Source organism: Dama dama, chromosome 21 (assembly GCF_033118175.1).
Source record: "Dama dama isolate Ldn47 chromosome 21, ASM3311817v1, whole genome shotgun sequence".
NCBI classification, from domain to species: Eukaryota; Metazoa; Chordata; class Mammalia; order Artiodactyla; family Cervidae; genus Dama; species Dama dama.
The window spans coordinates 33,668,728-33,695,067 of record NC_083701.1 but is presented as its reverse complement, the minus strand read 5'-3'; the positions used below and the strand labels follow the sequence as shown (position 1 = coordinate 33,695,067).

The window sequence follows — 26,340 nt, the reverse complement described above, 5'->3', positions numbered from 1 at the left end:
AAAAGTTCTATTTGCCTTATTATTTTTTATGGTCTCTTGTGGTTTGCTTATTTTTGATTCCACCATTATGTCTTTAAACATGACATTCATCCTTTGTTGTTACATTTCTTGATTTGGGAGTTTCAGTATCTGGATTCCTTGCGGTTGTAAATCAGTGACTGACTCTTGTTTCTGGTGGCCCATTTCCCTGAGTATTATGGCAGTCTTTCATTGGGAGTTCTAGTTACTCTTGGTCAATGAAACATCTGGGGTTAAAACCGAGGATACTTTTTCTTAGGAGAGAATTTGCGTTGGTCTCTGCAGGGGTGAGGGTTTCCGCTCATGCTCAGAGCAGCCCAGCTCCCCCCTACACACACACAATCAGCTTTTTCTTGTGGCTGTGGCCCAGCAAGCCCTGACTCTTCAAGATAAAATCCACCTGTCCCCGGGGGCTTAGGTGTTGCTCAAGTTCTAGCTCGAAGGTGGTTGTTCCATTATTCCCTGGAAAGGCGACATCACAGTTGTGTCATATGCTAATCTCAGGGTTAGCAAAGCCCTGGAAGCAGGTGTCTCACAGGTGACCCTGAGGCCAGTGTGATGGTGCTGCTCAGCCAGTTGGGTGGGCACACAGCCCCGAGGCAGGGAGATAATTTGTGTACTAAGCAGGAGTCAGGTGGGCACATAAAGGATGCAGGCAGGGTGTTCTGGGAAGTAAACATTAGGAAACAAACTGGAGGAATTTGGTCTTGAGGCTTGTGTGTAAAGAGTTGAGGTTGGAGGCTAGTGAGGACCTCACTGCAGACTGAACTATTTTGTCCTTTGGAGGTTATTCAAATCTAAAATTATAAAGTACTTTTATCAAATTCACTAATGATAAAAGCAGAGTTTATGAAATTTCACAAGGGTACAATATTTCCAGAGCTTGTTGCTTTTTAAAAAATAAACAGGTTTTAAAGTGACTCCTACCCTGGGATGAAATGCTTTTGCATAGCTCAGAATTGTGTTGTGGAGCCTGTTTTCCTTTCTGTATCTTAAGAGAATGATGCAGGATTCAGGGTACTCAGTGAAGTTTTAAAAAAATAAAAATAGCATAAGATGAATATGAGCTCAGCAATAGGCTGGGTGAGAAAAAGCTGGAAACTAGTTATTTCACTGAAAGAAAAGACCAGGGCAACTGCTTAACAGCTGTCTATGGAGATAAAGAAGAGAAGGTGCTCACCAGCTGTATTCCATCCACTTAGTGGGAGAAGCTAGTGTATTCAGACCCCGGGTGCCTGTGCACCACTTCCGGGGTCTCATTGGATGGCAGTTCTGAGTGGAGTCCAGGATTCTACGTCTCTGACAAGCCCCAGGTGATGCTAGCACCGCTGTTCCTCCACTATACTTCGTAGGGGCGAACACCAGAAGAACCACAGTAGTCAGAGTGGCTCTTACTGGACTGGGTACCAAGGACGGAGTGTGGCCTGCATCACTGGGTTTGCTTGGGAATAAAGCATCGTATAAATAACCTCTGTAGTCATCCTTAGAGGTGGTACTTTCTCAGGGTCCTTCCAGCTCTTTAAGTCTGATTTCATGGTGTCAGTGAGTATGTGCATTTTCTAAATATGTTTATTTGGTTTGTTAAAAACATACCCATGTCCATGAAAACTTGCACATAGTAGAAAAAGTAAACCCAACCCCTGAGAGCTGGTTTTGGATGAAATATCTAAGATTAGTTTCTAGGGGAAAACTAGGCCCAAAGTTGGGATTTTCCCTGATGCCCAAGTCGAGGAGGGTTCTGTTAAAACAAAAATGGGGACTTCCTGGCAGTCAAGTGATTAGGAGGACTCTGCGTTTCCATGGCAGGGGGGCATGGGTTCGATCCCTGGACAGGGACCTAAGATCCCACAGACCACACAGAGAGGCCAAACAATAGCGACAACTAAAAAGCAAAATGGGAAAAATCCAGAGTACACGCTGAAGCCAGTTACAGAGTCCACTGTTCAGTTTGCTGGGGGCATTTCTGTGACTCTGCTCTGACCCTGTTCTCATGTTGTTGGTGGTACTGTTGGTTTTCTTTGCATAAGAACTCTGTGGACAGAACAGAACGTTTTTACCATTTTTAAAGTTATTTCAGCTTTTCTGGCCACTTAACTCCTCTTCTTTTATTTTAAATAATTCAGTTGGAAGAAATTTATGACGAAATTTACAGCAGTCTTATTGTCATAGAAATTCAGAGATGATGGACAACAAGGGTTCTAACCACATCTCTCTTTTTAAATAAAAGAAAAGCAGTGTTTTTTTTTAATCCCCTTTGTAAGTATTAATATCACCGTTAATATTTTATATTTTTACTGCCTACCTATTTAGGAATAGATTTTTTAATGTTTCATGAACCCAGCATTAGTTTATATATACACATTTCAAAAAGAGAGTAGTTTAGCCCTTAACTTTCTAACATATTCACATCCTCATTTGTTTATAATTTTATTTCCATTGGCTGTCATTTCATTGTGGGGTTTTTTTTTTTCCTTTTATTCATCTGGTAGGTAAAAGAGATGTTTAAAATATAGCCCCAAATGTATAGGTGATTTTTTGATGATTTCTCTTGAATGTATGTAAAAGTGAACAGTAGCTGCCTTTCATGAAAGACTTTCTTTCACATTAAGTTCAGAATTTCTGAGTTAATTTGGTGTTCTTTTGTTTGTGATGTGTCTAAGAGTAAAGTTTCCTTGGTTGACTATTAATTTCTCATCATATAGTAGCTGCTACTTTTTTGCAAAATTTTGAAAATACAAGTAAAAAGTGATGGTAAATGTTCCAATTTCTCAAACAATAGCTCAGAATTTATCTTATTCCCCTTATCACCATCTTTAATGTCCTAGTAGTCTATAAATAAAAGTATAGATTTCAAGAAATAAGATTTTTTATCATATGACATCCCTTGTATGTGGAATCTAAAAAGACATTATACAAATAAATTTATTTACAAAACAGAAAGAGACTCACAGACTTAGAGAACAAACTTACGGTTGCTGGGAGGGAAGGGTAGTTAGGGAGTTTGGGATGGACGTGTATCTATTTAAAATGGATAACCAACAAGTACCTACACAGGGAACTCTGCTCAATGTTATGTGGCATCCTAGATGGGAGAGGGGTTTGAAGGAGATGAGTCTCTTTGCTGTCCACCTGAAATTATCACAACATCATTAATAGGCTATACTCAAATAGAATATAACATTTTCTTTTAATTTTTTTAAAAAGAAAGATTTTTATTGATGATGGACCTATCTTCTGCCAGTTCATTCCTTACTACTTCGCCAACCTGGGGCTTCTGTGTGTTCTTCCATTTATTCCTCTGAATTTCATCTTTGTCTTAATACTATATTTGTCAGCCACCATCTAGATTGTAACTATATTTATAATTGCCCAAAATTTAAGAAAAAATTTTCTCCATCATTTTGGCGGTCATTTATAAAGGTGGAATTGAAAGTCCAGATCACTATCTTTTCTGTAACCCAAACGTATTATGATGTTTCTCAAAGAAGTGTTTAACTCATGGTATGCCCAAATTTATGATACCAAGCCACAATGCAATATATTTTTATGAACATAAAAACGTATTTTTCTGAGCATAAGGTATGATAACCTGGCTAGATCAAGAACCTTTTATTTTCACCAACTGGCAACTTGCTGAACTTACACAGTTCAGATAGCAAGCCAACGCAGAGACCAAAGGCGCTCGCCAGGCACAGCTGAGGCTTGTGAGTAAAGGCCAGCATCACGTCGGCACAGCGCAGTCCTGCAGTCGAGTGCAGGGTGGGCACGGCTGGGGGCGACTGGAGGAGACTCGCCGAGCCTGCAGGGGCGGGATCGCGGATGGAGAAGAGGGTGGGAAACGTAGAATGGGAAGTCTTGGCATTATGGTGGGTATACAGCATCTTCTAGGAAAAGGCCGGTTGCCCAGGGCACCTGGGACCCACAGGGAAGCCATAGGCTCTACTCTACACTGGGACAGGTTAGGCTTTACTGAAGTGTGTGTGTCCACCACCACCAGCGCCCTGTCCCAGGGCCTGGGAATTTGTGAGTCAGCTCAGTAACGGGAAAAGGAACCTGGCAGCATCGTATCAGGAGAATCAGAGAGAGGCTGTAAGCAGGACAGTATCCCCAAGGCCCCAGCTCAAGTTGAAGAGGGCTTTGACCAAAGTCGGAATCTAGGTCATGCATTAGCTTAACTTTTTTAATTAGAAAAAGAAAGGAAATCATGTAACCAAAAAATAGGTTATTTTATTATGTAGGAAATCACTTAGATGCCAATGAACGTTTGCAGTAGTTTTTTTTTCCTCTGTAAGCGTTGGGATGTGCCCTCCCTGGAGTGGAGTGGTCTTTCACAGTACCAGACAGGGTCTCCTCTTCCAGCTGACGCCGGCAGATGCATACAGGGCACCTGCCTTCCCACAGAGCTCCTGCAGCCTCACTCCACTTAAGAGGGACTCAATTTCATAGTAGAGATCTGGGGTGGGGGCTCTGGCTGTGTGGGGATTTAAAGCTTGTGAAGAAACAGAAGTTGGAAATTATGAAGTAAAGCTCGAGAAAGAAAATATTAACTAGCATCTTTGGGGAATGAGGTCTCAGGCCTAAGAGAAGGTGGTAAATAGCATCCACTCTCGGCTGACTTGAGCTCTTTTTTCATGAAATGTGCATCTGAAGGTTGGTCTTTCCTCTCTGGGGAATTTCCTCTGCCCTTTGCTTCCGTGACATGCAGGGCTGTGGTTTTTTTCCTCCTTGTTGCCACTGTTCTGCATCTGCTCCCTCCTCCCACCCCCTAAGTGTAATCTGATCACAGTTGTGTTTAGAAAGTTAGTTCTGGGAGCACATGGAAGCAGGAAGGGCCTCTGGGGGGTCGGTCTATTCTGGTGCTTGATGTCTTCCTGAGAACTGAGGCCCTGGCTGCAAGGCCTCTCATGGTATCTCTCAGATCATGGGATGTGAGCTCGGAGAGCCAAAGACTACGGGCACACAGTGTCATGAGGGGCACACCTACTGGGTGATTTTCTTCACAGGTGACCGGGGCTAATGAAGAGGGTAGATTATTTCTAAGTGCACTGGGTTAGAACTGTTTGACTGTTGGCATAAATCCTCAGCATTTCAGGATTCTAGGCCAAAATGGCACTAGAGCTAGCTTTAGAAAACATGGCCTGTCATCCCCATGTGAATCTATCATCACGTAAGAATGAGGGTGCTGTGCTTATTCATTCAGTCATGTCCCACTCTGCAACCCAATGGACCATGGCCTGCCAGGCTCCCCTGTCCATGGGGATTCTCAAAGCAAGAATACTGGAATGGGTAGCCATTCCCTCCTCCAGGGGATCTTCCCAGGGATCGAACCCAGGTCTCCCATATTGCATGTGGATTCTTTACCATCTGAGCCACCAGGGAAGGCCATGAATACTGGAGTGGGTAGCCTATTCCTTCTCCAGGGGATCTTCCCTACCCAGGAATCGAACTGGGGTCTCCTACATTTACCAGCTGAGCTACCAGGGAAGACCTAAGAATGAGGGTGCTTACTTGTAAACTTCACTGTCTACAAAACATCATGTAGTACTTCTAAGAGGACAAATTAGAGGATCATCTCCCCTTTCAATATTCGAGTCACTCAGAATCTCTTTTTAACTCCCCAAGGTTGTCAGTTAATTTAAATCACAGGACTTTATTATACCATTGAATTTGGAGTGTAGTGTTACAGTTTTATCGCCTAAAATATGTAACAGACATAATCTGCATGTTCATGGTCGACTTTTCGTGACTAATTTGGTAGCCTGAGAGCCACACTTCTTGAGGATTTTCATAAATATTTACAAATCCCACTTATGCACGACGGAGAAATATCCTGTTAGTCCAGCCAAGTGCTGTCTAACGGCAGCTGAGTTCAAAAAAATTAATGGAGCTTTCATGCTCACTGTGTCCCTCAGTTGGGTCATTCAAGCCTCATGAGAAATAAAACTATGTAATCAATTAGTCTTTCCTGCTAAAATCCAGGAAACTCCTTGGACTACTTCAGGGCAAAGTAAACATATGAGTATATATGCCTGAAAAGTCATCGTGGATTTGTGGGAACACAGTGGTCACCCCGGCCAGTGGTGAATCCCTGCTTTGTAGTGTTGCCTGTCTGTTCTCCACCACAGAGTCTGACAAGCTCTCCAAACCTCAGCTTTGCCAGCTTTAGAGCAGGAGCAATAAAAACGACGATCTTAACATCCAATGCCTTAATGTGTGTCTCACCTATCTCTGTTGTTGTTTAGTTGCTCAGCTGTATCTGACTCTCTTACAACCCCATGAACTATAACTCACCAGGTTCCTGGTGAGTTATGTCCGTGGGGATTCTCCAAGCAAGAATACTGGAGTGGGTTGCCATTTCCTCCTCCAGGGGATCTTCCCCACCTAGGGATCAAACCCAGATCTCCTCCTGCATTGGCTCAGGTGGATTCTTAGTCACCGAGCCACCAGGGAAGCCCCCTGTCTCTGTTAGGCACTAAATAACACATATTTATTATGTGGGGTTGTTGTTTGTGTCTGAGGGGTAACGTATTTTACTACTTTTATTATGAAGGAGGGAAAAAAGTGTTCTCTAATCAACTCAGTTTTCCGTGGGCATGAGACAAAATTTGTCTCTTTACAGACAGCCGTTCGGCAGCTCTCCCGACGACTTGCTGTGTCCACATCCCGCAGCGGAGTCTCCAAGTGATGAAGGCGCTCTCTTGGACCAGCTGTACCTGGCCTTAAGGAACTTCGATGGCCTGGAGGAGATCGACAGAGCCCTGGGGATACCCGAGCTCGTCAGCCAGGTGGGTGCACCGCGAGGCTGGTGGAGGCCAAGCTCGCAGGGACACACAGATGTCTATTCTCTTCTGCTTGCATGTAAACGGCAGGCGGCTTTTTAGAACATGCTCTCCCCTGTAACCAGGAGCTCTGTTACCTGTCTCCCCCTCTCCTTTTTCTCCCACATCAACTTTTGCCCCAGAATGGCAATGACCAAGAATGAATTTTACCTGTAATTTGGATTTATTGGGCCAAAAGGCGTAACTCAAGTCCAGGTCACTTGACTATGGCAGAGAGGAACACACAAGGAGCAGAGGCCAGGAACAGACCACTGCTGTCTCAGCGGTCTAGAACCTTCCATCTCAAAACCATATCCTTCATCTTATATCTGTAAGCTAGTGATAGGAAGCTACTTGGGCTAAAACAGGTTGCACATAAGTTAGCAGAAGTCACTTTAAAGGTGAAGTTAGCCAGTCTTCGTGGGCTCATATTGCTTCCCCCACTCCCCTGCCCCCGTCCCTTCTCCAGGGGATCTTCCCAACCCAGGGATCGAACCCACTCCTGCACTGCAGATTCTTTTATCGTCTGAGCCACCAGGGAAGCCTGTATAGTTGATTTAGTTGATGACATAAAGTCATTTAAGAGTACTTTATAGCAACAACATAATAACCTAACAGAGTCTCATGAAATAACTTGGAGGACTTTTTTCAGTCTGGCTACGCAGCCCAATTGGTGTGAAGCAGGCATCCTGTTTTCCCGTAGAAAGATCACAGGCTCGCTGCCATCTTCTTCTTTTCTCATCATGAATCATCTTTATTTCTTACTGCTAAGAAGTACCTTCCAGAATTTGATCTGCTTCCTGGACGTATGACATGTTGTGAGGGTCTGTGAGAAGGGTGGTGCCGAGTCATGGGAGACTTTCTCTGAAGCATTAAAACTAGTCTTGTCATAATCCCCACATTCAGCAGACAGAAGTGGGAGTTAAGACTTGTCAATTCATACTGAGAACAGCAGAATGGAAAGAAATGACTTGAGGTTGCATGATATAACCTGAATAAATCAAGAGAGGAAAATGGAGTTGAAGTATTTCCTGTGTGGCTGGTTTGCTTTGCCTTTTAGTGCTGGTGAGAATTTAGCATTCAGCATTGTTATCCCTGAGTTTCGTCTAAGTGACATTTAAAGATGTGATTCTTGGGGTTGCTGCGTGACTCAGGCATTGTTTTTATCAAAACTGGTGTCATTTCATCATTTAATATCTTCAGTCTTCTTTTTTTTTTATTTGTGTTTCTATGTTGTCTCATCAAATCCATCCTTATATTACCTGAATTATAGTAATAATGATTATTAGGTAAAGTTGGGGAAATGTAGAACACAAATGGGCTTTATTTGTAGTCATCAGAGTTGTGTGTTTTCTTTAAAAATGGAAATTACTTAAACTTTCTCTCTTTTAAAGATGGGCCAAAACTTCAAGATCTGAGATGGTTTTGTGGATATACTTAGAGCAGTAATTCAACAGTGGATGGTTCCCATGAGTGGGCTCCACATTTTAAAAACTATTATGCACAAGAGGATAGGCCCAGTTCTCACGGTTAAACTTGATCTAAGGGCGGGATTCTGGGTGTCCCCAGGCCTGCTTTCACATTAGTAGACTAGCTTAAGGAAAACCTAGGATGTTACTGTGCTTAAAGCACACCTGAGAGATGATTTTGCAGTTGGGTCCTTCCCTCCTATCTGTTGGGAGGTTCGTAGCAGAAGGAAGAATGAGCCAAGTGCACCCTCTGGATTTGCAGTCATTTTAGGGCCACCTGGGCTGAAGGTGTCGCCCCTGGGAAATTCTGGATTTTCTGTACCCACTCCATTCTGAGGCAGATAGATGGGGTAGCTCTAAGAAGTCAAGAAGGACGAACACATTAGACACATCTAGTAGGAAATAAGATGGTGGGACTTCCCTGGGGGTCAAGCGGTTAAGAATTCACCTTCCAAGGCAGGGGGACGTGGATTTGATCCCAGGTCAGGAACCTAAGATCTCACATGCCACAGGGCAGCTAACCCTTTGTGCCACACCTAGAGAAGCCCCTGCACTACAACAAAGACCCAGCACAGCCAAAAAAAAAAAAAAAACGGAAAGAAGATGGTGGCAGAACATGGACCGTGTAGGGAATTCTGACAACCACAGAAAACAGTCAGATACAGGCAGCGTGTCACACTGGGGTAAATCACAGACTCAACTGGAACCTACTCCTTACCTGCCGGGCAGGCTTGCTGCAGTTTACCACACATCTCCAAGTCTCACTTTAACTGTCTGCAAAATGGGAATAATAGCGGTGGGCACCCCAACACTGCTGACCCCAGCCAGGTATCAAGGCAGTTGTCTACTTGAAGTGATTTATACAGCTGTGAATAGCAGTCGGAACACTGAACACACCTGGGGGACATTTGCATTTTCAGGTTCAGGTCAGTCAGATTGGTGGTGTGAGTAGGAGGCTTTCTATACTCATGACCACTTCCCCCTTCCCTGGGAAGAAGGGTTGCTGGGAGTCAGGCCTGAACCCTGCTTCTTGCCTCAAGTAACTGGCTCTTTTGAACAAAGAGGCATTTTTCTTGGAAGACAAGTGGAGTCAGGGTCGAAGTACTTTTGTGCCGTAAGTACAACAGCAGAAGCTTCAGAGACCGGGCAGTGAGAGGAAAGTCTTATGTTCACTCTGCAGTTTCTGCTGGTTTTATTTATGTGTTGGTCATCTGGGGGCTTTCTCTTCAGAGCCAAGGTGTGGACCCAGAGCAGTTCTCCAATCAGGATTCCAGCCTCATGCTAGAGCAGAAGACCCCTGTGTTCCCGCAGCAGTATGCGTCTCAGGCGCAGATGGCCCAGGGCAGCTACACACCCATGCAGGATCCAAACTTCCACACCATGGGACAGCGGCCCAGTTACGCCACCCTCCGCATGCAGCCCCGGCCTGGCCTCAGGCCCACGGGCCTTGTGCAGAGCCAGCCCAACCAGCTGAGGCTTCAACTGCAGCATCGCCTCCAAGCACAGCAGGTGTGTTCCTGGCCACTACCCAGAAAGTCGGGGTAGGGGGACATGGTGAAGGTGGATGTGAGATGGCACAAGAATGGGGGGTCCTTTTGGGGCCTTAAGTCTCATTCTGTCCTAAGACAGTGAAGATGTTGCCATGATCGTACAGCTTTCATGCTCATTTTCTTCCTTCCCTTCTTTCTTGCTTCTCTGCTGACTCCACTCCAGCTAGAGCAGCTCTCCTCTGATTTCCTAGCTTGGTGATTTACTGAGGGACTGACCTTGAGTTCTCTAAGCCTCAGTGTTTCCATCTATAAAATGGGGCTGTTAACAGTCTAGGGCTATATGTATGGGTTGACAGGACCCAGCACAGTTTCTGGCCCCAAGTGAGTACCCAGGACACCGGGAGCTCCTGCTCTGAGTCCTATCTTGTGGTCAAAATCGTGGCTTTTAGCAGAATGGTGGCAGAGGGGTGGTGCATTGTGGAGTAGTTATTTTGCTCAAGAAAGTATGCTCTCACTGAAGCAAGCCTGGACAGATTTCTGTCATATAGTAAATAACAGTATTTAGACTTTAAAAATCTCCCCTCTTTCTTTCCCTCCGCTTTTTTCCCTAATCTTCCTTTTGGCTCTTCTTCTGATCATTCTACTCTTTTTCTCCCTTACAAACAGTGTACTTTCCAAACTGTCCAAAATAACTTCTCGGCTACAAGCAGTGTGGAGCATCCCTTGATAACTAGCTTTACAAGGGTATCCAGCTACACACCGTGTGGTTTCAATATCCAGCAGCATGTGTATGTTGGTTTTGGGGGCTGGGGGAGGTTTCTTGAGGTGGGAATTTGAAGTAAAATATATCTGTTTAAAAGTGTATTGATTGCCATGTATATGCATTTAGAATCGCCAGCCACTTATGAATCAAATCAGCAACGTTTCAAACGTGAACTTGACTCTGAGGCCTGGAGTACCCACACAGGTAAGGGGCAAACAAGCTGTCAGCTTTCACTGTATCCACTTAATCTGTCTCATCATTTCTTCCCCCTTGATATCCCATGTAAACTAACTTAGAAGGCCATAACATAGATCTAGATACACATGATGGAGGTCATGCTATTTGCTTATCGGTCTAGTCTTTTGCCTTTGTGGTTCCCTCCCCATCACTGCCACTTCTGTTGCTCCATATGGTCAGTTATCATTATTCACACTGATTGTGTTCAGTCCTGGGTTTCCCTGATGGCTCAGTGGGTAAAGAATCTGCCTGCAATGCAGGAGACCACAGGGGATGCAGGTTCAGTTCCTGAGTCAGGAAGATCCCCTGGAGGAGGAAATGGCAAGCCACTCCAGTATTCTTGCCTGGAGAATCACATGGACAAAGGAACCTGGGCTACGGTCCACAGAGTCACAACGAGTTGGACAGGACTGAGCAAGCAAATCAGTTGGACTGACTAAGCAAGCAAGCAAAGTTACTGCCAACACTGAATTGGCAAATATTGAACCGTTGCTCCTAGGAGAAATAAAGTGTTCAGTTTGTTTGAGCCTCTGGTCACATTTTCATCAGTCAGTCCATGTGTTTTTCTGTTTGAGGACACCTTTTGTAATGTATATTGTTGATTCATTAACATCAAACTCAAAGCCAACAGCACCATAACTCCCGCCTGAATGAAGCTCATCTCACTCACACAGTTTCCCCCACAAGGCACATCCGCCTCCTGGACTTTTTTAGGACACTAGATAGTCCTTCAGCACTAGTCTCAGGAACCATTTTAAACAGCAGAGTCCCTGATGAAAAGCACAGCAGTGTGAAAACCGTGGAACTAAGTCGTCCACAAGAAGAGCACTTGTCTGTAGCGTGAGAGCTGAAACAAGAACTCATGTCACCTCGTTTCAGCCGTGGGTAGGGATGTGCATGTTGGGCTTCTCACATTTTTTGCTGTTCCACACATATCCATAAATGACGATGGTGCTGTGTGTATTGGTTCTGGGGTGACAAGTACATGTTAGCGGGTAGGCCAGCTCGCCAGTACGGAATCCACGAATAATGAAGTCGGCTGTGTACGGCCAGGATCCATAACCAGCCTGTCCTGCTCGCTGACAGCAAGCATGGTACCCCTTCCCTCATCCCTCCTTCCCATCCACCCTCCATTCTGGCCTCTGTCACCCTCCTCTCCCTACGTAACCCCCATTCTTCCTGCCTCCGTTCAGCCTTTTCTCAAGTGCTTCAAAGCCACCTTTCGGCAAAGTGACTTGGTGTCCCTTTAGACTTGAATGTCCCTTAATGAGCCTCTAAACTGCCATCTTCAAGGTTTCTGCACAGTCTTCTTACAGACAGGACTGATGGGGTTTCCATAGTGTAGTGGTTATCACGTTCGCCTAACAGACAGGACTGATGTTACCTTGGGGTCCCGTAGTTAATGCTGTCCTCTCACAATGAGTCTCCAGTTTATTGATAGTAACACTGAACTTAACCCACATCAGTGATTGCAAGGGTTCCGATTGCTCACTGTGTGTATAGAACTCAGGGCTCACATTCTCCACTGCCAGTTGTTCAACTCTAAAATGTTCTCTCTTTATTTTCCAAATAATGTTGCGTGAGCCTATACCCTCTGTTATCCTGCTTCTAACATGCAGTGTCTTTTTCGATCTGTGCCCACCCCCACGTCTTCCTCTGTGTATTGCCCACCCCCATTCCAGGCACCTATTAACGCCCAGATGCTGGCCCAGAGACAGAGGGAAATCCTGAACCAACATCTTCGACAAAGACAGATGCATCATCAGCAGCAGCAGGTTCAGCAGCGAACTCTGATGATGAGAGGGCAGGGGCTGAACATGACTCCCAGCGTGGTCGCTCCCAGTGGCGTGCCGGCAACCATGAGCAACCCCCGGATCCCCCAGGCAAATGCGCAGCAGTTTCCATTCCCTCCAAATTACGGTACAGGACCTAGACCCCCACCACCTTTCACTACTCCTTTCTTCCCAGGGTTCCCCCACTGTCCGGGGTCACAGCTCTTTGTGTGGGTCCCAGATGAACCTGGCTAACCAGGGGATGCTAGGAAACCTGAAAGGGCAGCTGGGGCTCATCAGGAGTCCCCAGGTCCAGTGCAGTATCTTCCGTCTCTCAGCTCAGCCACTACCCTGTCTCTGAGCACAGGTCTTACTTTAAGAATAACCGGACTAGGTGGGCATGTGTAGAGTGCCAGTCATGTGCATGAGCACATTAGCATGTCTGTAAACACAGGTGCATGTGCGTATACTTGTACTTGAAAACCTCTGAGTCTGCTTAAACAAACTGATAGATACAAAACGCTGCAAGATGTATATCCTTTTAAGTGTTACAGACCTTCTATGACTTTAGAAAAACAAAGGCTTCCCTGACGGCTCAGATGGCAAAGAATCTGCCTGCAATACAGGAGGACCCGGGTTTGATGCCAGGGTGGGGAAGATCCCCTGGAGAAGGGAATGGCTACCCACTCCAGTATTCTTGCCTGGGAAATCTCATGGACAGAGGAACCTGGCAGGCTACAGTCCATGGGGTCGCAGAGAGTTGGACACGACTAAGCGACTAACACTTCCACTTTGAATATTACACCAAATCTTTAATGAATTGATAATTCTTCAGAAGTGCCTTACAGAAACCACAGTGGACTAGCTCTTCATTTTCTTTGTATTAATTTGTTGTTTAATGTCAATCTTAAGAAACAAGCATGCTGTATCATAAACATTAATATTTGTGTGCATGTCATATTTGGTTAATAGTTGAATTATTGATAAAAGTCAAGTGCCTACATCAAGGTTAACATTCAAAGTGACTCTCTCCATCTCCCACCAGAGTTCTCTAAAAACAACTACCCAGTCTTTGTGGTGCTTGAAACCTCACATCTCCTATTTCTTTAAAGACACAGAAGGATAATGTGCAGCTTTTTCCTGTGTGTTCTTAAGTTTTTCTTTCAGAGCTTATTAAAGTAGTCATTAAATATACATGTTTTACAAATCTTCTAGGCAAAAATGGGATTACCTTAATGTCATCCCTGAAATTTTCTAAAAAGCTGCCTCCTTTGTTTCCCAACTCTTCCTCTCTTTCTTTTTTGATGATTTAAGAAAGTCTGCTCACAGTTCTTTCTTTCCTTTTAATGTAAACACCATTTGCCTCTAAACTGAACAAGAAGTTTACATGGAGTTTGTTTTTCTTATTCTTGTTAATCTTGTATAGTGCAAAAGTATCCCAGATACTTGTATAGTGTACAAATAATCTTATATAGTGTACAAGTAATCTCGTGTAGTATACACGTAATCTTGTATACTATACAAGTATCCTTTATGAATACACAGCAAGCTCATCATGAATGCACTTACTTTTTTAAATTTTGTATTTTTTAGCCATACCGTGTGACTTGTAGAATCCCAGTTCCCTGACTGGGGATCGAACCCAGGCCCTTAACAGGGAAAGTGGAGACTCCTAACCACTGGACTGCCAGGGAATTCTCATGGTCACTTATTTTTAAAAACATAGCTATCCCATCATACAATAACTTAATTTAATAAAAAAGTATTCAAGCGTGTTGACTTTTTATAAAGAGCCAAACTTTAATCCAATTTAATCCAATTGTAGTGACAAATAAACATTGAAAGACTGTTTCCAGTCAAAGAGAAATATATACATTTGACCCATTCTTGAATTGCAAGGGATATGGTGCAAGAATGGTATTTTCTTTATCTTTAGTCTCGATGGTTAATATGTCTCCTGGGCACGCCTCTAATTACCATAGAAAACCAAGGTATGGAGAGTTTTTCTTCATGCATTTTATCCCAACTTGGAATCTTTTTTAAATGTGTATAACTTACCAGCACAGGATAGGGTATTTGAAAGTAGTTTTCTTTTTATAAGATATTTGTTTTTATTTGAAGGATAATTGCTTTACAATGTTGTTTTGATTTCTGCCATACCTCAACATGAATCAGCCATAGATGTACATGTGTCCCCTCCCTCATGAAAGTAATTTTCTTTGTGTATTTGATTTGAATGTTCTCTTTTGTCCCCTGCCTCGAAGATAGAACTAACAGTCTCCTTGGGATTTCTTTTCTGTCTTTTAAGGAATAAGTCAGCAGCCTGACCCCGGCTTCACTGGGGCCACCGCACCCCAGAGCCCTCTGATATCACCCCGGCTGGCGCACACCCAGAGCCCCATGCTGCAGCAGTCCCAGGCAAACCCAGCCTACCAGGCCTCCTCGGACATGAACGGGTGGGCACAGGGGAGCATGGGTGCAAACAGGTATGCCACGTGTCTGTCTTTTTGATAGAAACAATCACCAGGCAATCTTTCTGTAGCCCACCTGCCTCTCTTCTGGAGAGTTCTTCTTTGTTCAAGCAAACAATACCAAGTAAACATCTGCTTTTCCTAGGGCAGAAGGTACCAGAATTTACCAAACCCTAGCTTAATATTTTTGCCTTGGGAGTAAAAGGAACCCCGCCCCCACCCCACCCCCCACCCCCCCGCAAGAAGGTAGAACCCCCAGTGTATGAGAGCAAGTGCCGGGGAAGGCAGTGGCCTGGAGGCCACTATCCTGTGTGCGTATTCAGTTGCTCCCGTCATGTCCAGCTCTTTGCAGCACTGCAGCACAGCAGGCTCCTCTGTCCGTGGGCTTCTCCAGGCAGGAATACTGGAGTGGGTTGCCATGCCCTCCTCCAGGGGTCTTCCTGACCCAGGGATTGAACCCACATCTCTTACGTCTCCTGCATTGGCAGGCACGTTCTTTACCACTAGCACCACCTCGGAAGCCCACCCCCCTATCAGTGCAGGTAATAAAGGCAAACAGAAACCTTGTCTGGTGCAGACATGAGAGTGCAAAGTGTCCCTCCAGACTTTGTCCAGCACCCCAGCATGGTGATGCTGGGGACAGCTCAGAACGCAGTGACCGCTGCAGCTTGGCTGAGCCCTTCCCCTGCCGTCTCTGATCTCACCATCTCCTGGCCATCACCCCATGCTGCACTCCCCGGGTTCTCTCAGCCTAGCTTTATGCATCCTGCCTCCCTGTTTGCCCAAGGGCTCTAACATTTTAATTTTTCACTGTGTTTCTAGCATGTTCTCGCAACAGTCCCCTCCACACTTCGCACAGCAGGCGAACACCAGCATGTACAATAACAATATGAACATCAATGTATCCATGGCGACCAACACAGGCGGGATGAGCAACATGAACCAGATGACCGGACAGATCAGCATGACCTCAGTGACCTCCGTGCCTACGTCAGGGCTGTCCTCCATGGGTCCCGAGCAGGTGAGCACCCCAAGGAGAAACCACCCTCAGTTTCCTGATTGCAACTTCCTGTCTGTTTCTGCTATTAAGTGAGTCTTTCCATGTGCTTAACATCTGCCATTAACTCCCACATTTATTTTGAAGAGTATTTTTTCACCTTACCATCACTAGTGTTAGTACAATTAACAGAAATACTTGTTGATGATGAAATAAACACAAAAAGGATCCCTGACAGCTCAAAAATCTTTTAAAATATTTCTTAACTTTCTTGTCTTCTAAGTTTTTCTCTTATTTGAAGGATTTTGCAGTATCAAAAATGAATGTCAAAAAATGGAGTGATGAAATGTGCTTTCTTAAATAGTGGGGATTTTTCTTTTCTTTTTTTTTTTAAGGATGATACCAACATTTATTATATTTGGTGTTTTGTATGTATTGAATATATGTGTATATTTATATGTATTAAATAATATGTAATAATATATCATTATATCCATATGCATCATCTGTGTTTTATAAGTAATTCAATTCATATTTGGGGATTTTCAAGAACTGATGTTTTTTTCTCCTAAATATAAAACCAGATGAAGGGAGCTCCTTGGCAGTCCAGTGGTTAGGACTCTGCTTTCACTGCTGAGGGTGCAGATTCAGTCCCTGGTCAGGGAACTAAGATTCCACAAGTCACGCAGCATGGCCAAAGATGGACAGGGGGTGGGAAACGATCGTTGTTCTAATTTGCACTCAAAAAAGTAAACATGTAAAGACATAAGATACAATGGTCATCTGAGTTAAATTCATCCATTCCAGTCCATTTTAGTTCACTGATTCCTAAAATGTCGATGTTCACTCTTGCCATCTCCTGTTTCAGTTCAGTTCAGTTCAGTCGCTCAGTCGTGTCTGACTCTTTGCGACCCCAATCTCCTGTTTAACCAGTTACAATTTGCCTTGATTCATGGATGGACCTAACATTCCAGGTTCCTAGAAATATTGCTCTTCTTTGGAAGAAGTGGAGTAGCCGTCATAGTCAACAAAAGAGTCTGAAATGCAGTACTTGGATGCAGTCTCAAAAACAACAGAATAATTGATCTCTGTTCATTTCGAAGTCTAACTATTCAATATCACAGTATTCCAAGTCTATGCCCCGACCAGTAATGCTGAAGAAGCTGAAGTTGAACGATTCTATGAGGACTTACAAGACCTTCTAGAACTAACACCAAAAAGAGATGTCCTCTTCATTACAGGGGACTGGAATGCAATAGTAGGAACTCAAGAGCTACCTGGAGCAACAGACAAATTTGACCTCGGAGTACAAAGTGGAGCAGGTCAAAGGCTAACAGAGTTTTGCCAAGAACACACTGGTCATAGCAAACACCCTTTTCCAACAACACAAGAGAAGACTCTACACATGGACATCACCAGATTGTCAATACCGAAATCAGATTGATTATATTCTTTGTGGCAAAAGATGGAGAAGCTCTATACAGTCAGCAAAAACAAAACCGGGAGCTGACTGTGGCTCAGATCATGAACTCCTTATTGCCAAATTCAGACTGAAATTGGAGAAAGTTTGGAAAACCACTAGGCCATTCAGCAATGACCTCTAAGTCAAATCCCTTATGGTTATACGGTGGAAGTGACAAATGGATTCAAGGGATTAGATCTGATAGACATACCTGAAGAACTATGGACAGAGGAATATTGTACAGGAGGCAGTGATCAAGACCATCCCCAAGAAAAAGAAATGCAAAAAGGCAAAATGGTTGTCTGACAAGGCCTTACAAATAGCCGAGAAAAGAAGAAAAACTAAAGGCAAAGGAAAAAAGGAAAATATAACATTTGAATGCAGAGTTCCAAAGAATAGCAAGGAGAGATGAGAAAGCCTTCCTCAGCAATCAATGCAAAGAAATAGAGGAAAACAACAGAATGGGAAAGACTAGAGATCTCTTCAAGAAAATTAGAGATACCGAGGGAACATTTCATGCAAAGATGGGCACAATAAAGGACAGAAATGGTATGGACCTAACAGAAGCAGAAGATATTAAGAAGAGGTGGCAAGAATACACAGAAGAACTAAACAAAAAAGACCTTCATGACCCAGATAATCACGATGGTGTGATTACTCACTCAGAGCCAGACATCTTGGAATGTGAAGTCAAGTGGGCCTTAGGCCTTAGGCCATAGCATCACTATGAACAAAGCTAGTGGAGATGATGGAATGCCAGTTGAACTGCTTCAAATCCTGAAAGATGATGCTGTGAAAGTGCTGCACTCAATATGTCAGCAAATATGGAAAACTCAGCAGTGGCCACAGGACTAGAAAAGGTCAGTTTTCATTCCAGTCCCAAAGAAAGGCAATGCCAAAGAATGCTCAAACTACCACACAATTGCACTCATATCACACACTAGCAAAGTAATGCCCAAAATTCTCCAAGCCAGCTTCAACAGTACGTGAACCGTGAACTTCCAGATGTTCAAGCTGGATTTAGAAAAGGCAGAGGAACCAGAGATCAAATTGCCAACATCCGCTGGATCATCAAAAAAGCAAGAGAATTCCAGGAAAATGTCTATTTCTGCTATATTGACTACGCCAAAGTCTTTGACTGTGTAGATCACAACAAACTGTGGAAAATTCTTCAAGAGATGGGAATACCAGACCACCTGACCTGCCTTCAGAGAAATCTATATGCAGGTCAAGAAGCAACAGTTAGAACTCAACATGGAACAACAGACTGGTTCCAAATAAGAAAAGGAGTACATCAAGGCTATATATTGTCACCCTGCTTACTTAACTTATATGAAGAGTACATCATTTGAAATGCCAGGCTGGATGAAACACAAGCTAAAATCAAGATTGCTAGGAGAAATATAAATAACCTCAGATACTCAGATGACACCAACCTATGGCAGAAAGCAAAGAAGAACTAAAGAGCCTCTTGATGAAAGTGAAAGAGGAGAGTGGAAAAGTTGGCTTAAAACTCAACATTCAGGAAACTAAGATCATGGCATCCAGTCCCATCATTTCATGGCAAATAGATGGGGAAACAGTGACAGACTTTATTCTTTTTGGGCTCCAAAATCACTGCAGATGGTGACTGCAGCCATGAAATTAAAAGACGCTTGCTCCTTGGAAGAGGAGCTATGACCAACCTAGACTGCATACTTTACCAACAAAGGTCTATCTAGTCAAAGCTATGGTTTTTCCAGTAGTCATGTATGGATGTGAGCATTGGACTATAAAGAAAGCTGAGCGCAGAAGAATTGATGCTTTTGCACTGTGGTGTTGGAGAAGACTTGAGAGTCCCTTGGACTGCAGGGAGATCCAGCCAGTCAATCCTAAAGGAAATCAGTCCTGAATATTCATTAGAAGAACTGATACTGAAGCTGAAACTCCAATACTTTGGCCACCTGATGCGAAGAACCAACTCACTAGAAAAACCCTAATGCTGGGAAAGATTGAAGACAGGAGGAGAAGTGGACAACAGAGGATGAGATGGTTGGATGGCATCACCGACATGATGAACGTTGAGTTTGAGCAAGCTCCAGGAGTTGGTGATGGACAGGAAAGCCTGGCGTGCTGCAGTCCATGGTGTCGCAAAGAGTCGGACAAGACTGAGTGACTGACCTGAACTGAAAGACATAAGAATGTTTCTAATATTATTATCTCTGTTGAATTTCTATATAGAATGCAAATAAAAATTGTGAAGGCAGCCAGTGTATTTACAGGGGCTTCTCAGGTGATGCTAGCGGTAAAGAACCCACCTGCCAGTGCAGGAGACCTGAGAGATGTGGGTTTGATCCCTGGGTCAAGAAAATCCTGTAGAGAAGAAAATGGCAACCCACTCTAGTATTCTTGCCTGGACAATCACATGGACAGAGGAGCCTGTCAGGCTACAGTCCATGGGGTCGAAGAGAGTCGGACACGACTGAGAGTCTGAGCGCAGCACATTTTCACGTCCCTCCACACTCCCCCAGAACTCGCATGTGGGAGACTAGATAAGGGAGGTGGCCTTCTGTCTGTCGTCCTTTCTCCTGCTAATTCTGCTCCTAGAAACAAAGCAGAAGGTTGGTGGGTGGCTGCTCCCCAGTAGGCATATGGATGTCTCTCCAGATAAAGCCACATCCTGTCCTGTCCTGTCGCCCTCAGGTGAATGACCCTGCTCTGAGGGGAGGCGGCCTTTTCCCTAGCCAGCTGCCTGGAATGGACATGATTAAGCAGGAGGGAGACGCATCACGGGTAAGAAACAACAGAGAAAAAAACCCATGGCTGTGAATATTCCATAGACTAGAATTGGCACAGACACGTTGTCAGCCAGTAGACTGAGGAGAAATGTGTAACATGGACTTCCCTAGCGGTCCAGTGGCTAAGACCTGCCCTTCCAATGCAGGAGCTACATGCTGTACAATGCCTCCAAAAAAGGGGGGGGGGGGGGCGGGGAATCTAATTTTATTGGATATATAATGATGTTTGTGTAATTTATTTATTTATTTAAGCTCATTTTAATTGAGCTGATGGTGGCATATGATTTAAAAACACCCATTTTGCCCTGGAATGGAATAGCAAAGCAAAAAATGAAATAGCAGAGAATTAGTCATGTTAGCACAAACTTTGATTTGTTTCTGAATTGTAACATTTGATTTTCAGAAGGATGAAGAGGAACTAGCTTCTAATTGTTCTCTCTCCCTTAATTAAGTCTAAGTTCATTCTAAGGGGAAGGCTCCTGCAGGTCATATGGTGCAGGGCATTCAGAAGATCTAGGAGTGGACCTCCCTGCTGGTTCAGTGGCTAAGACTCCACTCTCCCTTAATTAAGCCTAAGTTTATTCTAAGTGTTCTAGATTTCATTTTATTTAAGCAATAATCTTAAAATCTTACCTATATTATTTATCACCTTGAACACTTTTTCTAAGAAGAGTGATCTTACTGTGTCCAACTAAATCTTGAAACAGTACTGAGAACCCACCTGAGTTGGGAGCCTGGTGGCAGGCCTGTTAACAAAGGGAAGGGCTCTCAACAATTTGGCACAGGTGAGGGGGCCTCTTAAGGTAGAAAATGTTGTCCCTAGCAGTGGATAACTCTATTTTCAAGTTCTCTCTTAAGTGAGAAAATGTAGAATTGATGTTGAATTTCCTACAAAACAAACAAAAAAAAGTGGATGCAACCTTTGTTATTGGCGTTATTTAAAATGACCAAGTAGTCTGATGTTTTCATGCTGGGCCTCATGCTGGTTTTACCAAAAATTCTGAGCCATCACAACTTTCTCCTTATTTTCCCACAGAAATACTGCTGACACTGAAGGTAGCTGGTTGCTTCTTTCTTCAGCTGACTGGGCTCACTTGCTCAAGACACTTACCAATCTGGAGAGCTGCGTCTCTTCGTTTCGACCCAACCGACCTGCCATCCAGCCCTGCCCGAGCAAGATGAGCTGACGGGCCGAGTCCCTTGGCTGCTCCTGGAGGAGCCGCCTGTCACGTTGACAGATGGCCTGCAGCTCGCGTCCGGACAGTTGTCAGTCTGTTCACTGCATTCACCTTAGTGCAACTTAGATCTCTCCTGCAGAGTAAATGTTGACAGGCAGACTTCACACCCATGTCAGATTGAATGTATCTAAATGTATGTATTTAAGGAAAACAACCCATGCTCTTGTTCTCTTCCTGTCTGGCTCCAGACACTGGTTTCTTGCTTTGTTTTCCCTGGCTAACCAGTCCAAAAGATTAAGATTTCATCTGGGGGAAAGAAAAGATTTAAAAAAAAAAAAAATCAAACTAAAGATGTTTTAAGCTAAGCCTGCCTCTGGGATAAGCAGGACAGACACCATGGACCGTGCCGTATGTACAGACATGCCCAAGAAGTGAAGACCAAGACATCGTAGTTGTATCTTTGTAGAAAGCTCTCAAGACGGTGTTGAAAAGCATTTCCAGTTCCTCAACAGATGAAAAAGAGCCTGTGGGAGGGCTGTTAACATTAACAAGTCCTTCTTCCTCTTTTTTTTTAATTTCTTTGATTCAAACCAAACTAGTTCGCCCAAATCATGAATTAAAAAGAAATTGATTTCCAAATTCAATGTGCTTTAGATCCATCAGAAGCTTGAATCAGCGCCTCTTCTTCCATCTGATCCTTCCCTTCCCCCTCTGCCTCCCTCCTTCTTTTTTTTTTTTTTTTTAATAAACGCAACAGAAACCAGGTAAGCCCTTTATTATTTCCTTCCATGTTTTGCCAGCCACTTACCAACCGCTAACTCTGAAATTCCAGAAAAAATGCATTGACTGGAAGGAGAGGAGCAAAGTTAGGACTCGAAACCCATCAGACTTTGGACACCTGCCGGGGAAGTGTGTTCATTCTGTTCCCCAGCGACACTGGCCCCCCCACACGGGAGAAAACCATAGTGTGCTTAAAATTGACCGCAGGCATCAGGACAGAGTTCACCTCCGCCATGTGTTTTTTATTTTGTTTTTTTAGCAGTGCTGACTTAATAAGCCGAAGTTTTGTAAGGTACATAAAATCCAATTTATATGTAAACAAGCAATAATTTAAGTTGAGGACTTAAGTGTTTTAATTGTGTAATTTTTGTGAGGTATACATATTGTGGAATCGAATCCAAAATGAGGTACTTCAGTGTTACAATTAGATATCTTCATAGCAGTGTCTCCTGAAAGTGTTTTGTAAAGGCTCTCAAGCCCTCGATTAGACCTAATTTGTAGACTTAAGACTTTTTATTTTCTAAATCTTGTGATTCTGCTCATAAGTCATTTATCTAATCTATCTGATATGCAGCCGCTGTAGAAACCAATTCTTGATTTTTATATGTTTATATTCTTTCTTAATGAACCTTAGGAAGACTACATGTTACTAAGCAGGCCACTTTTCTGGTTGTTTTTCTTGCCCACTCTGGTAGGGGAATAATCTTTTCTTAATTGGCATCAGTTTCAGACAACTGTAATACCAAGAAACTGGTGACCTTTTTTGAGCTATTTCTCCCCAACTCCTAAGACACCTACTTTCTTACCTAAATTTCAGAATGATGTCTTTTTGATGTCTAAAAAGCAAAGCATTTTATATCTCGTTAGCCAGGCCTTTTAGGAGCAGAGAAGTCTTTTTTCCTTGAAATTTGATTGTTTATTTGTGGCAGGGTGAAAAATACACAAACTACCCCTACTTCTATGTGTATCTCTGTCTATATGGACAGATACCGGAAGTATAGAAAGAGATATAGCCCAAAGATAAATGGTTAAGTAGACAGTCTGAAAGCGTGGCTCCGTGCTAAAGAAATGTCCTGGGAAATCTGCATTTCGCTACTTTTTTTCCCCACTTAGGGGGTCTCACTACAGGAAGGTGGCCCAGGAACAGCACTTCTTGGGGGCCACCAATTCACAGTCCCCCCCTCAAAAGGCTCTGCTTTTCTCAACCAAACCATTGGGTCACCCAACTGTGATGGAGAAACACGGGCAGACATCGGCCCGAGCTCACAGTCCTCACTGGCACCATGAGGCTTACGTCACTCTCGGTGTCACATGACCAGTTTCCAGTTGATGTTTAGAAACATGTGAATTAGAATGACTTGAACTTCACACAGCACAGAAGAGAAAATGGAGTTTAAGCTGGATTTGTTTGTTTTGGGTTGGAAGTCCCTTTCCACTAGAACACTGTCCAAAAATCCCTGTGTACCTTTTCTTGTTTAACCCTCTGCCCACTGTGTTCTCCTATCAGTCCCAGTTCAGACAGATCTGATCTGCAAACCTCCCATTCCGGTCATTGGGAATAATTCATAATCATTGCCATTTTGAAGGAAGAGAAATGATCAGTTCTCTTACGGCTTAGATCAGGTCATGGGTTTTTACATCTAATTAAGAAAAGTCAGTGAAGGAATCCTCTGATCACATTGATCGTGATAGAAGCAAAGGCCAAACCAGTCCCTCCATGATCAGTATTTCTCATGGTGTACACAATAAACTTGTTAGACCGAGTACTCGGTTTTCGTTTAATAGAACAAATAATCAGTGTTTTACTTATATTACTAAATGTGAAAAACACATAATGTGAAAAGTATACATACATTAACTTGGTTGTAAAGCTCATCTACGTGTTCATGTAACGTGGTAAGTTGAAAAAGTGAAGTGAGCTGTTTTCCTGCAATGAATTCGTTGGACTCAAAAGATGAAGATGCCCCCTCCCACGTGTATCTCTTATGGCCTGTAACCATTGAAAGCAATGTTTTTGCAGTTTATATAATGCAGTTTTTAATCTGTGTTTAAAAACGGAGTTCCTATGGGCTTAACACATGAAATGGGTGGCACAGATCCCCTTGCAGAACCCAAAGATACACAATCAATTTTGAAATGCAACTTAAGCCATTAATTGTTGGTGTGAATTTAAAATTTTCTAGTATTTGTATGGTAGTATGCTGCCTCCGAGCAAAGCATTCTCTGCACAAAAGAAAATTACTGTAGTGGCTTCGATTTTAATTAGAATTTTCTCCCTGGTGTTTCTTTATAGACTAAAACGAAACCTTTTAAGTTTCTTACTACAGGTAAAAGCTATGTGCAAGAACCTCAAAATGCTAAAATCTAGCATAATGCCTTAGATCTGTTTTTAAGTCTTGTATATTCCTACATAGCTGTCCGATGTATTATATTTGTATAGTGAACTGTGTACAATTTTTTGAATAAGTGCATCATCACTTAACCTTTATGTTGTTGAATGGTGATGATGATACATTTCTTCAAACATTTAACTGTCTTTTTTTTTTTCTTATGCCATTTGTGGTTTTATTTGTACAGTTCCTCATGAAGTTGCATCTGAGATGTGTGTATATGAAAAGATTATACAAGGGTAAAATTAAGCAATATATTAACTATGGTTCTTCAGGAGAAAGCTTACAGTGTTTCAGGTTGTGATTTATTTTCAAAATGGAGTTGACTCCAAACATCACTTTGTTCACCTGCATTGATGTTTGTATTTCTAGTGTGAGCAGTTTATGCAAAAGGTAGATATATTCAAGAGAAATTTTAAATACATTTATGCAAGTTAATATTGCTTTGCTGATGCTATTTGCTTATTTGATGTTAAATAATGCTATTGTAAATAAAGAATTCTGTTGTTATTGCATCATTTAATAAATTTTAATGCCTTCGGGTTTTACATGGCTTTGAAGATTTTCTTGAGTTTATATTGTATTCTCATTCACAATTGCAGTTAAACATAAATTACCTGACTTGCCGTTTAATAATTTCTTAGACTTATACAGTAGTTGGCACTGTTCTCAGCATATTAACATTTATTCTCTCAATGTCCCATTTTCTAGATTTTCAGTCTGAAGCCAAGAGCGGTGTGTCTTGCTTAAGATTATCTGACAACTTAATGGCAAGTAGAGGTGGAATCTAAATGAATCCTAAATGATGCTATCACCTCTCCTTCCCATTTCTCAAAAAACATTTATGAGAATAATGTGGGCTTCTTACCAGCTTATTAAGGTTATACTTTACACATTAGAATAATCATGATGGTTTTAATAGATTGGCTTATTAATAGTCAATAAGCAATGCAAGTACAATATTTAAAACCCAGGTCATAAACTACATGAAATAGTAAATCTGGAATTATTTTTTAAAATATACCAAAACTGAAATGAATGATGAGAAAAATCTATGCTATTCACCATATTAGCAAAGTAAAAGAAGAATTAAAAAAAAAAAAAAAAGATGAACTTAATAGACACTGTTGAATAAATTTGCATAGGATAAATTTCAGCCCCCATACATGACAAAATCTCAAGGAAAAGTCAAGTCACTCAGCAAAGTGAATGTCCTAAAGTTGTTTAAAGTTATTTGATACAATCCCACTGTGACTTCATGATGAAATACTAAGAATTGAAATCAGAACAAAATAAGTAGCCCACTACCCATGCTAAGAAATTAGGTTGTCAGGACTTCCCTGGTGGTCCAGTGGCTAAGATTCTGAGCTCCCAATACAGAAGGCCCAGGTTCGATCCCTGGCAGGGAACTAGATTCCACATGCCTTAACTAAAGATCTTGCATGCCATGACAAAATCAAAGATCTGTGTGCCACAACAACTAAGACCCGGTAAAGTCAAATAAAATATTTAAAAGAAATGGGTATCGCTGGTGGAATAGAGGAGGGAAAACATTTTCAGCACATTTAACCATCTATGGGAAAGCCAAAATAAATCTACCTACCCACTCTAGGGGTACCCAGGTGGCACTAATGGTAAAGAATCCTGCCAAGGACAGGAGACTTGCAGGAGATGCAGGTTTGCAGGTTCTATCCCTGGATCCAGAAGATCCCCTGGAG

The 26,340-nt window shown here is 42.9% G+C and overlaps 1 protein-coding gene across 11 annotated transcripts in view; it reads left to right on the top strand.

Moving 5' to 3' along the window:
- The window catches only part of NCOA2 (nuclear receptor coactivator 2), a 283,865-nt gene extending 258,695 nt beyond the window's left edge, over nucleotides 1-25,170 (top strand). For all 11 annotated transcript variants that reach the window (XM_061123460.1, XM_061123465.1, XM_061123455.1 and 8 more), the window contains 8 exons: nucleotides 6,638-6,803; nucleotides 9,536-9,814; nucleotides 10,685-10,762; nucleotides 12,478-12,715; nucleotides 14,876-15,053; nucleotides 15,861-16,059; nucleotides 20,180-20,269; nucleotides 21,311-25,170. In XM_061123460.1, coding sequence (XP_060979443.1) covers nucleotides 6,638-6,803; nucleotides 9,536-9,814; nucleotides 10,685-10,762; nucleotides 12,478-12,715; nucleotides 14,876-15,053; nucleotides 15,861-16,059; nucleotides 20,180-20,269; nucleotides 21,311-21,322 — 1,240 coding nt within the window. In that variant the 3' untranslated portion in view covers nucleotides 21,323-25,170. The remainder of the gene's footprint in view (nucleotides 1-6,637; nucleotides 6,804-9,535; nucleotides 9,815-10,684; nucleotides 10,763-12,477; nucleotides 12,716-14,875; nucleotides 15,054-15,860; nucleotides 16,060-20,179; nucleotides 20,270-21,310) is intronic.
- The last annotated feature ends 1,170 nt before the right edge of the window (nucleotides 25,171-26,340 follow it).